Genomic DNA, 15,211 nt, shown 5'->3' on the forward strand with positions numbered 1-15,211 from the left:
AATAGTTCTCTGGCCTTAGGTGACACTGCTCTGCATTTCCTCTCACACTTCCGTTTCCTGTTATGTTTCCAGTCCAACCAGCCTCACGTGCTGCACCAACCATCACAGTTTAAAAGGATGTTAGCTCTCAGGCCCAAAGGGCTCTTTTACCTTTAGCTCCCTGGGAATCAGCCTGCCTGAGGCTAGTGGAAGTCATTTGAAAGACCAAATTGCTTTCTCTTTTCATATGTAAAACAAGAAACAACAAAATGTAAATTATAGACAATTGCCCTGAGATGTGAAATTCCTACCAGAAAACCAAAAAGTTTTTCCATCAAATTCTTCTTTGGAAACACTTTTTTTCTTTTTTTTAAATCTTTAATAAAATTGTTTTTAAAGCTGAAAACAGATGAACAAACAGCATCTCCGAGGGCGATCCATCTGGTAAACCCTCCACTCTCCATCCTGCATTTAACTGGAAAAGCCCTCAGCCTATGGCATAGCACAGAGGTCCCAGTCTTCTGAGATAGCAATAAATTGTCGCCTTTGGCTAAACTGCACACATCAAGAAAACAAATGACAAGTAGTCATTACCAAAGTCAACGAGCTTAACTCCTCCTTCTGTTGTCAGAAGAATGTTATTCCCCTTGACATCACGGTGGATGATTCGGTTGTTGTGCAAATGCTGAAGGCCCTGCATGGAGTCCCACCACCACAGAAAGAGAAAGGGGGAAATTTACACACTTATTCAAAAACAATTATCCTACTATTTAAAAGTCTAATCAAAGACCACATTTGGCTTCACCTCCCTGCTGTTATAAACCTTGCATATTAAAGGGGATTTCCCCCACTGTAAATGTGCAATGGAGAGCCCAGCGAAGGACAAATTGCTCCCTCTGCTGTTTTCACCAGCTGGATGGACATTCTTACCATGAGGGCTCCGTACAAGATGTATGAGATCACTGCTTCTTCCAATCGCTGGCCACACTTGAGCAGACCTTTGACAAGCTCAGTGACCGAGCCCCCGTTACACAGCTGCAAGAGAAAGTGCCAAAGAGAGAAAAAGCAGGGGAATGTATACAAAAAGAAAAGAAAAAGACATTAAGAAAAGTCCACTGATACATTAAAGTAAATGTGCAGTTCATAAAACTCCAGCTCAAAATAATAAGTCTTCAAATTTCCACTACACAGTCTAGTTCTTCGTGTGTGAGTGCACGTGTGTGTGTTCTTTATTCAAGGTGACAATTTGTAAGTAAAAGTACATGTCCAAAAAGCAGACCTTTAAAATGTCAAGTGAAATATAAAAACACAAGTTCTTATTTAGAAGTTTGAAAGAAAAAGCATATAAGGAATCATGGTTAGTTATTAGATATTCTGTGCTTTATATGGATAAAAAACCAAAACAAAACCTGACTCATAGCAACCATATAGTACGGAGTAGAACTGCCCCATAGAGTTTCCAAGGAGCGCCTGGCGAATTTGAACCGCCAACCTCTTGGTTAGCAGCTGTAGCATTTAATCACTATGCCACCAGGGTTTCCTTTATATGGATAGTCTTTTTTAATACATATTTTAAATAGAAACGAAGTTCTGATACATGCTACAACCTGGATGAACTTTGAAAACTTTCTGCTGACGGAAATAAGTCACACACATTGGACAAATATTGTATGATCCCATTTATATGAAATCATCCTGAATAGGCAAGTGTATAAAGACTAAAGTTTATTAGTGATCACCAAGGGTGGGTGGGAGGGAGGGGGACACTGAGCTTTTATTAAGAGTGACTGAAAAATCTGGAAACGGATAATGGTGATGGCTGAACAACATGATGAACATATTTAATGTCATTGAATCCTGCATGTAAAATATGTTGAAATGGCAACTGTTTTTGTTACATATTATTATTTACCACAACTTTTTTTGTGTGTGTGCTTTAAGTGAAAGTTAACAATTGACATCACTCATGCAATTCAAGTCAGTTTCTCATACAAAAACTTACACACACATTGTTCTGTGACCCTAGCTGCTCTCCCTATCATGTGACAGCATACTTCTCCTCTCCAACCCGCATTTCCCGTGTCCATTCAACCAGCTCCTGTCCCCCTCTGCCTTCTCATCTCGCCTCTGGAAAGGAGCTGCCCACTTAGTCTCATGTGTCTACTTGAGCTAAGAAGCACACTCCTCACCAGTATCATTTTGTGTCTTATAGCCCAGTCTAATCTTTGTCTGAAGAGTTGGCTTTGGGAATGGTTTTAGCTTTGGGCTAACAGAGAGTCTGGGGGCCATGTCTTCTGAAGTCCCTCCAGTCTCAGTCAGACCATTAAGTCTGGTCTTTTTACTAGAATTTGAGCTCTGCATCCCACTTTTCTCCTGCTCCATCAGAGACTCTCTGTTGTGTTCCCTGTCAGGGTGGTCACTGGTGTATTTACCACAACTTTTAAAAAACGACAGGAAGAGACAAGACAGATGATGCCCTTGATACCTGGGAAGGAATAAATTTCCATCTTTCAAACCTTTCCTCCACTAGTGCTGGCACTGCAGGCATCAGAAGCCCAACCAGCAGCTGTTTCCAGAACTGCCATTACATGTAAAGTTTACAGAATGGAGTTGCTTCATATGTACAGTTAACCTTCTCATATTCAACTTTAGACTTTCAGCAACTTTATGTTCTTCTTTTTCTGTAATTAAAAATACTACAGGATTATGTCTTACATATTTGGTCTTTATTATATATTACTGGAATTTGAATACATAACCAGGTGTACTACATTTTCTTGGCAATTTAAGGGGTGTCAGGATAATTTTTACTATACATGAATTTTTACTCCCTAACTTTAAAAACTAACCCTGGAAGTCAATTTATATGCTTCAGTTTGCTACATGCCATCTAAAATCAAAAGTTCTTAACTGATTTGAGCCGGGCACGTAAATACCCTGGAATTATAGGTCGCATGTTGTATATGCATCTTTCATTTTTCTGGAGAGCAATTTCAGAGTTTTCATCATATCCTCAGAGGCATCCTGACCTTAAAAAAGGTAAGACCTTGCTTAGAAACTGAGATTTCCACGTGGTACTTTGTTTGCAATTTGGGAAGGAGTTAACTAGTGACCCGGGGGGTGGTTCCCTGGGTTGTGGCTGCTTGAGTCAACTAGATTATCTTGAGAAAGGAAAACCAAGGGAGCACAGATTGGCACCTTTTTTAAAAGAGGACAACTCTTTATCAAGATAATGATACATCAGGATCTCTTCAACTCTAATTATGAACATCTCACAGAGAGTAAGAGCCTTACATTAGGAGAAAGTGCCAGGGACCAGGAACATCCAAAAAAAACAAAAACCAAACCCATTGCCATGGAGTCTATTCCGACTCATAGCAATGCTACAGGACACAGAACTGCCCCATAGCGTTTCTAAGTAGCAACTAGTAGATTCAAATGGCCGACCTTTTGGTTAGCAGCCAAATGCTTAACCACTGCACCACCAGAGCCCCACAATTACGAACATCTCACAGAGAGTAAGAATCTTATAATAGGAGGGAGTACCAGGAACCAGGGATATCAGGAGGTACTAAAGGCAGACGGCACAGTTTTATCATCACAAGACCTTGGTTACCACATGGTTCAGAGTTCTCTGCCCTCACTGCCATGGCCTTAAATAAGCATCTACTTGTTCTCAGGCCCAGATGCCTCCCAGGGAGAAGAGAAGGGGAAGAGGGAGAGGAGAAGCCCTAAAAAACAGAGTTGTCGTTAGCTGCCATCAATTTGGATCCAACTCATGGTGACAGAACAAGACATTGCCCAGTCCTTCGCCATCCTCACAACCATTGGTATACTTGAGTCATTCTTGCAACCACTATGTATTTTGAGTGTCTTCCAATGTAAAGGGCTCATCTTCCAGGACTATATTGAACAATAGTCTGTTGTGATCCTTAAGGTTTTCACTGGCTAATCTTCAGAAATAGATTGCCAGGCCTTTTTTCCTTGTCTGTCTTATTCTAGAAGCTCCACTGGAACCTGTCCACCATGGTTGACCCTGCTGGTATTTGAAATACCAGTGGCATAGCTTCCAGCATCTAAGCAACACATAAGCCACCACGGTACAAGAAAGTGATAGGTGGTGGAAAAACTGAATACTTACCCCAAAACAACTGAGCTTTGAACTGGATTGTGAAAATGGGCTATAACCACCGGAATTTCCCCTTCCCAGAGAAGTCACTGAAATGGACTAAGTTCAGAATAGGTCAAAATCAGTCATCTCCTCTAGGCAGACCAACGGGTCAAGAACAAAGTTGTGTTTATCTCTTAAAAAGAAAGTTACCTCTTTGTTCTCAATAGTTTGTGACTGTTCAATTTATTACCCATCACTCAATCATAAATATGACACAGCCCCTGCTCCCGAGTAGCTCACGCCCAGTGGGGAAGACAGACACGTAAATGAATAAGAGTGTGTGATGTGGAAGGAAGGGTGTGCCTAAGGTAGTAGGGTGGCACAGAAGAAGGAATGGTGAACTCTGCTGGAGGTAGAGGACATAACATTTACAATGAGTCTGCGGGACAAATGGGTTTTTCCCAGTGTCATGGACTGAATTATGTCCCCCCCCAAAATGTATTATCTATTTGGCTGGGCCACGATTCCCTGTATTGAGTGGTTGTCCTCTATTTTGTGATCGCAATTGTATGTTAGAGCGGGTTAGGGTGTAACTGTAATTTTACGTTAAAGAGGATTAGGGCGAGATTGTAACACCCTTACCAGGTCACATCCCTGATCCAATGTAAAGGTAGTTTCTCTGGGTCGTGGCCTGCATCACCTTTAATATCTCAAGAGATAAAAGGAAAGGGAAGCTAGCAGAGAGTGGGGACCTCATACCACCAAGAAAGCAGCCCCCGGAGCAGAGCGCGTCCTTTGGACCTGAGGTTCCTGTGCTGAGATATTCTCAGACCAAAGGAAAACTGATGCATCACAAGGACCTTCCTCCAGAGCCGACAGAGAGAGAAAGCCTTTCCCTGGAGCCGGTGCCCTGAATTCGGACTTCTAGCCTACTGGACTGTGAGAGAATAAACTTCTCTTTGTTAAAGCCATCCACTTGTGGTATTTCTGTTATAGCAGCACTAGATGACTAAGAAACCCAGGAAAAGCACAACCTGTGGAAAGGAATGGAGCATGAAAGAATGAGGAGTGTATGTATATGTGTACACGTATAAATACTCTGCTACTGTTGGCACAGAGGGTGCCAGGATTCCAGAGATGGGAAAGAAAGGTTGGGGCTGAGGAATGACACGTGTGCCTTGCTGAGGAGTTTGGGCTTTATTAGTACGTTACATGTGTCATAATACCATGATATATCACTAGAGAGAGAACCGTAGCCACTGACAGGTTTTAGGTAGGAGGTCTCTATGTTCAGATTTGTATTCTAGGACGATGATTTGGGCAGCAGACTGGAGGATGGCCAGCAGAGGAAGACACAAGGAGCTAGGGCACCTGTTAGGAGGCTGTTGGAACAATCCAGGGAAGCAGGGTCAAGAAGTCAAGAGCCAGAGGATAGAGATTAGAAGGATGGCTTTGGGAGGCTTTTATGACAGAGTATTGTGACCCCCAATACCACCCAGCATGTTTTCTCCTTTTTCAAAATGGGCAACGGGGAGCTTCTAAGGCCATAATAAACCTATAAGTTGCTCTTCCTCTGTCTGCCTCCTCACATACCTCTATTAATGACTTTGTTCTGACCAAATGTTAATGACTTTGTTCTTTGTTTTAAACTGATGCAAATAATCTTTTGTTCTGGTGGGACTACCTGTGGCATACAACCTCCACAGGAAAGTTGGAGCCCAGGTATCAGATATGTATGTCTTTAGCCTAATAAAGAAATGTCTGGCAGGGGACTACAAAGACATCTGTAACCTTGTAACATTCTATATAAGCTCTAATGTAAAACTGCTCTTTGGGACTCCGTAGAGACAGCCTGCGTTGCTGCTGGGTTTTCCTGATGAGGTATGCATCTCCTTAATAAACTTTCCCACTCTTTCTGACTTGGAGTATGTTCCATTAGCTCGACTGCTCCAGGGCATGGACCCTAATCAGGTAACAGTATCAACAGGAGTTTTTGACCAACAGAATACGGAATGTGAGGCAGAGACACAGTCTAGGGATATTGTGAGAATAAGAGAAATATCAGTAAAGCTCTTTGATCCTCTAACACAAAAGCAGGGATAGGAATGCAAGGCATTGTAGCACCTTCACCAGAACCACCCCTCAGCCTGGCTCCCATCACAGGAACACGTACTTTATTGAATTGCAAGTGTGCTACCAGAATTCTACTGAGAGAAAATTCAAACTAAATGTTGGGTGATGACCCAACATTACTTATCCCTGGAACTTCCCTGGAAACTGCATTTTAGTCTCTCTCCTGTCCTACTGTAAGTGTGGCCATTTTTGCAACAGGGCCTATTCGGCAATTTTTTATATAGGAAGCCAATTTATAAACTTTCTTCTAAAACACGAGAAGGGATTAAGAGTAGCCATTTTGTCAGAAGAATCAAAACTCAGCTGTGGATTTAAAGACAGCAAAGAGATTTTACTCAGCTGGTGCCTTTTGTTCAGTAATGTCAGACTTTAAGAGCTGTCTGACTTCCCATGATTTACTGAAACATACAATTGAACTGTTCAGGGCACCTTTAGAGGAAGCTATCCTGTGAGGCTGAGAAGTCCACCAGCAAGGTTTTAAAGAGTGGCTCGTGTGTTATAAAGAAAGGGTTTTCGGTATTTGGGCATAAGAAAAGAAAGCAGGTACCCACTAACAATTGTCTAACCAGAGTAAATGTTCAGTGAAATGGGCCGGCCACTGTAAAAGCATGACAAAGAATTATACTTAAATGCATTAAATGCATCAGATAAAATAATTCCCTTAATATTGTAAAAAGGCAACCAAGCCTCTGCCCCACCCCTGCAGGTTGGCACGTGCAGCCCTTTATTCCACCCACTCTGCCAGCAGCCAGATTCAAACACAGAGGTATGTCACCATCCCTGCAGTTCCTCCCTACGCCCTCAGCATTCAGGAAATGTGGCAGCTAGATGCATCTAGAATTTAATGAGCATTTTGCTTCAAACCAAGAAAAATAGAAAAATCATTTTATGTTCCACATTTATTTTTCAAAACATCGTTGAATATTGATTCAATCACAGTATGTACATTTGCTAAGACAGTCATAATTTCAAGCAATAAAATGTTCTTTGCTCAATAAGCCATCAACTTTCCTCCACATTATTTCAGAATGGCCAATGCAACACAATCACCAGACCTTTATTCTAGTCTAAGCTCTGACTTTCCAGTATATTCTGCACCTGCATATTGACCTGACTCAGACTGCAAAATTTTGAAGGCATTTCTTTTTCAGTGTCTATTTCATGGGCTTTATCTTTCAAGGTCTGACAGAGAATATAAACCAAAAATCAGGTATAATCAAAATTACTCTAAAAAATCCCTTAGGAAACACTATGTTGGACACTGTCCACCTCTCAGCAAGCACGGAAGAGCATATTTTTCCTCCTGTGTTGGGACAGATCATGTTTATTTTATTGAATACTAGGTAAAGTCACCAGTTGCCATCGAATTGACCCTGACTCTTGGCAACCCCATGAGTATCCGAGTAGAGCTGTATTCCATAGGGTTTTTAATGGCTGAGTTTTCAGAAGTAGATCACCAGGCCTTTCTTCCAAGGCGCTTCTGGGTAGACTCAAGTCCCCAAGTGGTGCAAAAGGTTAGTGCACTCAGCTGCTAACCAAAAGGTTGGTGGTTCAAGTCCCCACACAGGGTTGAAAACCCTATGGAGCACAATTTTAGTCTGACACACACTGGAGCTGACTCAACAGTAATCTGGTTTTAAGTAAAGTCACTGACTTGCACCTAGAAGAATGTAAAGAATGTCATGTGAAACCCTAGGGTTACAGTCACAGTGGCAAGATGCTCACACTACAAGAGGCCAGTGGCACCGAGACTCATCTTTCATCGCCCTCTTTCTCCAAGGTACACGCTCATTGAGGAAAACAGGCAGAATCCGTCCCACTACTCAGCTTCTTAATTCTCTCTTTTGCTGAACAGCACAAGTATGTAAGATGCAAGCCTACTGCATTTCAAAGTTCTTCCCTCCTCCACTCCCAAGTGTTCTGTGCCTTCATCCTGACCCCTAGCACTGCCATGACTTTCATTCAGAAACTGCTATCCCGAGCCAGTGTTCCATGCTCCAGTGTTTTCTGACCCATCTCTGGTCAATCAAAATTTACCAGTCTTGGGTTATAGAAGACATCAAGGAGGGAATAAGGAAATTCATAGAAAGCAACGAGAATGAAAATACTTCCTATCAAAACCTCTGGGACACAGCAAAAGCAGTGCTCAGAGGCCAATTTATATCGATAAATGCACACATACAAAAAGAAGAAAGAGCCAAAATCAGAGAACTGTCTCTACAACCTGAACAAATAGAAACTGAGCAACAAAAGAATCCATCAGGCACCAGAAGAAAACAAATAATAAAACTTAGAGCTGAACTAAATGAATTAGAGAACAGAAAAACAATTGAAAGAATTAACAAAGCCAAAAGCTGGTTCTTTGAAAAAATTAACCAAATTGATAAACCATTGGCTAGACTGACTAAAGAAATACAGGAAAGGAAACAAATAACCCAAATAAGAAACGAGAAGGACCACATCACAACAGAACCAAATGAAATTAAAAGAATCATTTCAGATTATTATGAAAAATTGTACTCTAACAAATTTGAAAACCTAGAAGAAATGGATGAATTCCTGGAAAAACACTACCTACCTAAACTAACACATTCAGAAGTAGAACAACTAAATAGACCCATAACAAAAAAAGAGATTGAAACGGTAATCAAAAAACTCCCAACAAAAAAAAGCCCTGGCCCAGACGGCTTCACTGCAGAGTTCTACCAAACTTTCAGAGAAGAGTTAACACCACGACTTCTGAAGGTATTCCAAAGCATAGAAAATGACAGAATACTACCCAACTCATTCTATGAAGCCACCATCTCCCTGATACCAAAACCAGGTAAAGACATTACAAAAAAAGAAAATTATAGACCTATATCCCTCATGAACATTGTTGCAAAAATCCTCAACAAAATTCTAGCCAATAGAATCCAACAACACATCAAAAAAATAATTCACCCTGATCAAGTGGGATTTATACCAGGTATGCAAGGCTGGTTTAATATCAGAAAAACCATTAATGTAATCCACCACATAAATAAAACAAAAGACAAAAACCACATGATCTTATCAATTGATGCAGAAAAGGCATTTGACAAAGTCCAACACCCATTTATGATAAAAACTCTTACCAAAATAGGAATTGAAGGAAAATTCCTCAACATAATAAAGGGCATCTATGCAAAGCCAACAGCCAATATCACTCTAAATGGAGAGAACCTGAAAGCATTTCCCTTGAGAACGGGAACCAGACAAGGATGCCCTTTATCACCGCTCTTATTCAACATCGTACTTGAAGTCCTAGCCAGGGCAATTAGGCTAGACAAAGAAATAAAAGGTATCCGGATTGGCAAGGAAGAAGTAAAGTTATCACTATTTGCAGATGACATGATTATATACACAGAAAACCCTAAGGAATCCTCCAGAAAACTACTGAAACTAATAGAAGAGTTTGGCAGAGTCTCAGGTTATAAAATAAACATACAAAAATCGCTTGGATTCCTCTACATCAACAAAAAGAACACCGAAGAGGAAATCACCAAATCAATACCATTCACAGTAGCCCCCAAGAAGATGAGATACTTAGGAATAAATCTTACCAAGGATGTAAAAGACCTATACAAAGAAAACTACAAAGCTCTACTACAAGAAATTCAAAAGGACATACTTAAGTGGAAAAACATACCTTGCTCATGGATAGGAAGACTTAACATAGTAAAAATGTCTATTCTACCAAAAGCCATCTATACATTTAACGCACTTCCGATCCAAATTCCAATGTCATATTTTAAGGGGATAGAGAAACAAATCACCAATTTCATATGGAAGAGAAAGAAGCCCCGGATAAGCAAAGCACTACTGAAAAAGAAGAAGAAAGTGGGAGGCCTCACTTTACCTGACTTCAGAACCTATTATACAGCCACAGTAGTCAAAACAGCCTGCTACTGGTACAACAACAGGCACATAGACCAATGGAACAGAATTGAGAACCCAGACGTAGATCCATCCACGTATGAGCAGCTGATATTTGACAAAGGACCAGTGTCAATTAATTGGGGAAAAGATAGCCTTTTTAACAAATGGTGCTGGCATAACTGGATATCCATTTGCAAAAAAATGAAACAGGACCCATACCTCACACCACGCACAAAAACTAACTTCAAGTGGATCAAAGACCTAAACATAAAGACTAAAACGATAAAGATCATGGAAGAAAAAATTGGGACAACCCTAGGAGCCCTAATACAAGGTATAAACAGAATACAAAATATTACCAAAAATGATGAAGAGAAACCCGATAACTGGGAGCTCCTAAAAATCAAACACCTATGCTCATCTAAAGGCTTCACCAAAAGAGTAAAAAGACCACCTACAGATTGGGAAAGAATTTTCAGCTATGACATCTCCGACCAGCGCCTGATCTCTAAAATCTACATGATTCTGTCAAAACTCAACCACAAAAAGACAAACAACCCAATCAAGAAGTGGGCAAAGGATATGAACACACATTTCACTAAAGAAGATATTCAGGCAGCCAACAGATACATGAGAAAATGCTCTCGATCATTAGCCATTAGAGAAATGCAAATTAAAACTACGATGAGATTCCATCTCACACCAGCAAGGCTGGCATTAATCCAAAAAACACAAAATAATAAATGTTGGAGAGGCTGCGGAGAGATTGGAACTCTCATACACTGCTGGTGGGAATGTAAAATGGTACAACCACTTTGGAAATCTATCTGGCGTTATCTTAAACAGTTAGAAATACAACTACCATACAACCCAGAAATCCCACTCCTCGGAATATACCCTAGAGATACAAGAGCCTTCATACAAACAGATATATGCACACCCATGTTTATTGCAGCTATGTTTACAATAGCAAAAAGTTGGAAGCAACCAAGGTGTCCATCAACAGATGAATGGGTAAATAAATTGTGGTATATTCACACAATGGAATACTAAGCATCGATAAAGAATAGTGACGAATCTGTGAAACATTTCATAACATGGAGGAACCTGGAAGGCATTATGCTGAGCGAAATTAGTCAGAGGCAAAAGGAAAAACATTGTATAAGACCACTATTATAAGATCTTGAGAAATAGTAAACCTGAGAAGAACACATACTTTTGTGGTTACGAGGGGGGGAGCGAGGGAGGGTGGGAGAGGGTTTTTTATTGATTAATCAGTAGATAAGAACTGCTTTAGGTGAAGGGAAAGACAACACTCAATACATGGAAGGTCAGCTCAATTGGACTGGACCAAAAGCAGAGAAGTTTCCGGGATAAAATGAATGCTTCAAAGGTTAGCGGAGCAAGCGCGGGGGTCTGGGGAACATGGTTTGTGGGGACTTCTAAGTCAATTGGCAAAATAATTCTATTATGAAATCATTCTTCATCCCACTTTGAAATGTGGCGTCTGGGGTCTTAAATGCTAACAAGCGGCCATCTAAGATGCATCAATTGGTCTCAACCCACCTGGAGCAAAGGAAAATGAAGAACACCAAGGCCACACGACAACTAAGAGCCCAAGAGACAAAAAGGGCCACATGAACCAGAGACCTACATCATCCTGAGACCAGAAGAACTAGTTGGTGCCCGGCCACAATCGATGACTGCCCTGACAGGGAGCACAGCAGAGGACCCCTGAGGGAGCAGGAGATCAGTGGGATACAGGCCCCAAATTCTCATAAAAAGACCAAACTTAATGGTCTGACTGAGACTAGAGGAATCCCGGCGGCCATGCTCCCCAGACCTTCTGTTGGCACAGGACAGGAACCATCCCCGAAGACAACTCATCAGACATGAAAGGGACTGGTCAGCGGGTGGGAGAGAGACGCTGATGAAGAGTGAGCTAATTATATCAGGTGGACACTTGAGATTGTGTTGGCAACTCTTGTCTGGAGGGGGGATGGGAGGATAGAGAGAGAGGGAAGCCGGCAAAATTGTCAAGAAAGGAGAGACTGAAAGGGCTGACTCAAGAGGGGGAGAGCAAGTGGGAGTAGGGAGTGAGATGTATGTAAACTTATATGTGACAGACTGATTGGATTTGTAAACGTTCACTTGAAGCTTAATAAAAGTTATTAAAAAAAAAAAATTACCAGTCTTATGTTCCAGTCTATCAGAATCTTGCTAAGACACTAATTTGTGAATTTGATGAACTTAATTCACACCAAAATATCAGTGGTGAAAACGGCTTAATGTATAACATTTTGAATGATACTTGGGCCTAAACTGGACTTTCTGGAACCTTAAGTAAAAGGAAAAACTGGACAGAGGTGTCTTTCTTTGCTCTGGTTCTACATATTAGATACTAAACTTAGATCTCTGGGGGCAAAAAACAGATTTTTAAAAACCTAATTCTTTTACCTGGTTTAAAATTTTAAGGAGTCTCTTTGTTTTCAACCTTACAGCCTCATTCGCTACTACCCTAAACCATATCTTTTAGGTCGAACACTTGATTCATGCTGAAATTAATAGTTTCTACCTGCCACTGAAAGGAATTAGAGAAAGTGTAGCTGAAGCTTTAGCACATATTAAGATTTTTTCTGAGTGTCATGTTTTTCTTACAGGTCTAATTTCTTGTTATATCTCATTTAGGCATGGGACAATAGGACTTACAGATTTTGTTTAAATTTAATATTCATTTAGAAGAAAACAATCACAAATTTTCTAACACATTAGTGTGTATGAATGTTTTCTCACCCTATCTTTCTAATATAATAGCCATCTATCACGAAAGAGAGCTTTGTTTACCTTCTGCTAACAATTAGTAATGAATTTTCAGACATGACATTTTTATTTGCTTTTGTTTTCAGAGTTGTGGTGATTTAAAGAGGTTATTAATAACACTTTTCTATCCCCTAGAACTGCTCTCTGGAGTGGCTTCTCACTGGGCTTTTCATCTCATTCAGCATGGAAAGAGCAAAAGTACCATAAATTTCATCTCAGTATAATAGATGAGAGGAATAATATTAAACAGACCATAATTGTGTTGTATGTGTCTCCCACCACACTCCTAAAACAGCTATGAAGGAGGGCAAAACAGTCAGGCTGCTGTGTAGGCCATGCATCGTCTTGGAGCTGTGTATGTGTGCACACACATGCAATCAGGAACTACCGCTCTTCCAGCTACAAGCCCCACATCTGTGTTCCACTGTTCAGACAGATAGCATCACAAACAGTAGCACATGATGCTAGAAAATTTCTGAAGCGTGGTTTCACCTCTCATTCTGCCAGGCAACTGTCTATGTGACCACAGACATCTCTCTTCCCCTCTCTGGGCCTGTTCTTCAACTGAACAACAAAGGGGTGAGCTGAACAAATGTCGAGGTTCCTTCCAGCTCTAAATCCAGGAAGTCCGGTGTTTCTACAAGAGGTAATAGCCATTGAGGATTGGTCACACCCTAACCACGCAGAAGCCTGGTAGCTTCTGGGAAAAAAGACTGAGGACCCTGGCTCTCCATACCACCAAATCTGGCATGAGCCAAACAACATGTAGAAGTCATAACTGTCAGCATCTTGTGCTGCTGAAGTACGAGTAATTCATCGTCTCAGGGCAGTCTCATTATCTGCCCGTGGTCACCCTGAAAAGGTGGGAGACAGCTGGCAGGGGAGCATTTGCACAAGGCCCAGTTCATAATTCAAAGTTCTTTTTCATCTTTCAAGGCCATGTACAGTCCTTCCTGGTTGCATGGGCCATGCCTGAGGGGCTGACATCCAGTCACTGCTGATCAGGAAGAATATTCACCAAGTGACTGCAGGTATGAGCAGGCTACCTGTCTGCCTCATGGCACTGGAGGGAAGTGCCCCTGTTAAGACCCTAGAAAATTCTGAAAAGGTCCAGTTTTCTGTGCCTGGATATAGAGCCTTTTTTCGTCGGGTGGTGGCGGGAGTGGGGAGGAGGTGAGAATGAGCAGAAACTAAGATTTCTTGGTCACTGCTTCTAATATTAAATTACGACAAGGTTTAAAAGAAGAATATAATTAGAGACTCCTGTAACGATATCTTGCAATTCTCAAGTAAAGCAGTATTTTAAAAATAAATATTATTCTAGAGCTTCCTTTCCAGGATAAGATTCATAATTTTCCCGGGGGTGGGTGGTAGATAAAACCAAAAAATAATAACATGAGAATGTGTTATATGATTTGACCAGTGAACTAAATGGACAAAGATGATTATCGGTAACTAAACCCCTTACGTCTATATTCTGAGGAAGATAACTGACATGAAAGAAATGTTCAAACCAGCTTCCCTGCACATTATCCCATTTGAATGAAATCCCATGCACAGTCACCATGGCGCCCAATCCATATCCTCCCATGCTTAGGCCTCCCAGAGATGGTGGCAGATTTGGGCAAGAGGTGCCACCGGTGAAGTGAGGGCTGCCCATCCCTGGCAGCGCTTCTCCCTTAAGGCTTTCAATGTGTGTCCATGTCTCCTGGGTCACATGTGTGACCACAGGCATGGAGGTATGTGCTGGCTCACGGGGGCAGAGTCCAGAAAAATCAGGGTGAGCCTAGTGTGAATGAAGCCACAGACCCATTCCAAGAAACTAATTTCACATATTCTCATCACTGTGTCTTTGCCATTTTAGTCCCATGGGGAACTGTGCTTGTGGGGAAACACCTCTTTTGCACCAAGATGTGCACATTCATTTCCATTTATTAAAACGCAGGGAGAAAAATGCAGGACTATAGTGGATACAAGAATCCCTGATGGCACAGTTGTTAAAACGCTCAGCAGCTATCAAAAGGTCAACTGTTTGAACCCACCAGCTGCTTGTGAGAGAAAAACGTGGCAGTCTGCATCTGTAAAGACTTACAGCCTTGGAAACCCTATGGGTCAGTTCTACTCTGTCCTATAGGGTCGCTATGAGTCAGAACCAATTGGACAGCAATGGGTTTGGTTTGAATAGTGGATACAATGGAGCTCCCTTCAGATTCCCTTTTTAGAAAAATGTTTCTGGGAATATTGACTGTTCCGCTCTGCCCTTAGTAG

The 15,211-nt window shown here is 41.3% G+C and overlaps 1 protein-coding gene across 1 annotated transcript in view; it reads right to left on the minus strand.

The window, feature by feature from the left end:
* Positions 1 to 15,211, minus strand: part of MYO3B (myosin IIIB) — a 557,666-nt gene that overhangs the window by 540,733 nt on the left and 1,722 nt on the right. Inside the window, 2 exon segments of the mRNA XM_010602840.3 lie at positions 574 to 673; positions 910 to 1,014. Of these exon segments, the coding sequence (XP_010601142.3) occupies positions 574 to 673; positions 910 to 1,014 (205 nt within the window).

The sequence above is a fragment of the Loxodonta africana genome, chromosome 6 (assembly GCF_030014295.1).
Source record: "Loxodonta africana isolate mLoxAfr1 chromosome 6, mLoxAfr1.hap2, whole genome shotgun sequence".
Taxonomy (NCBI): Eukaryota; Metazoa; Chordata; class Mammalia; order Proboscidea; family Elephantidae; genus Loxodonta; species Loxodonta africana.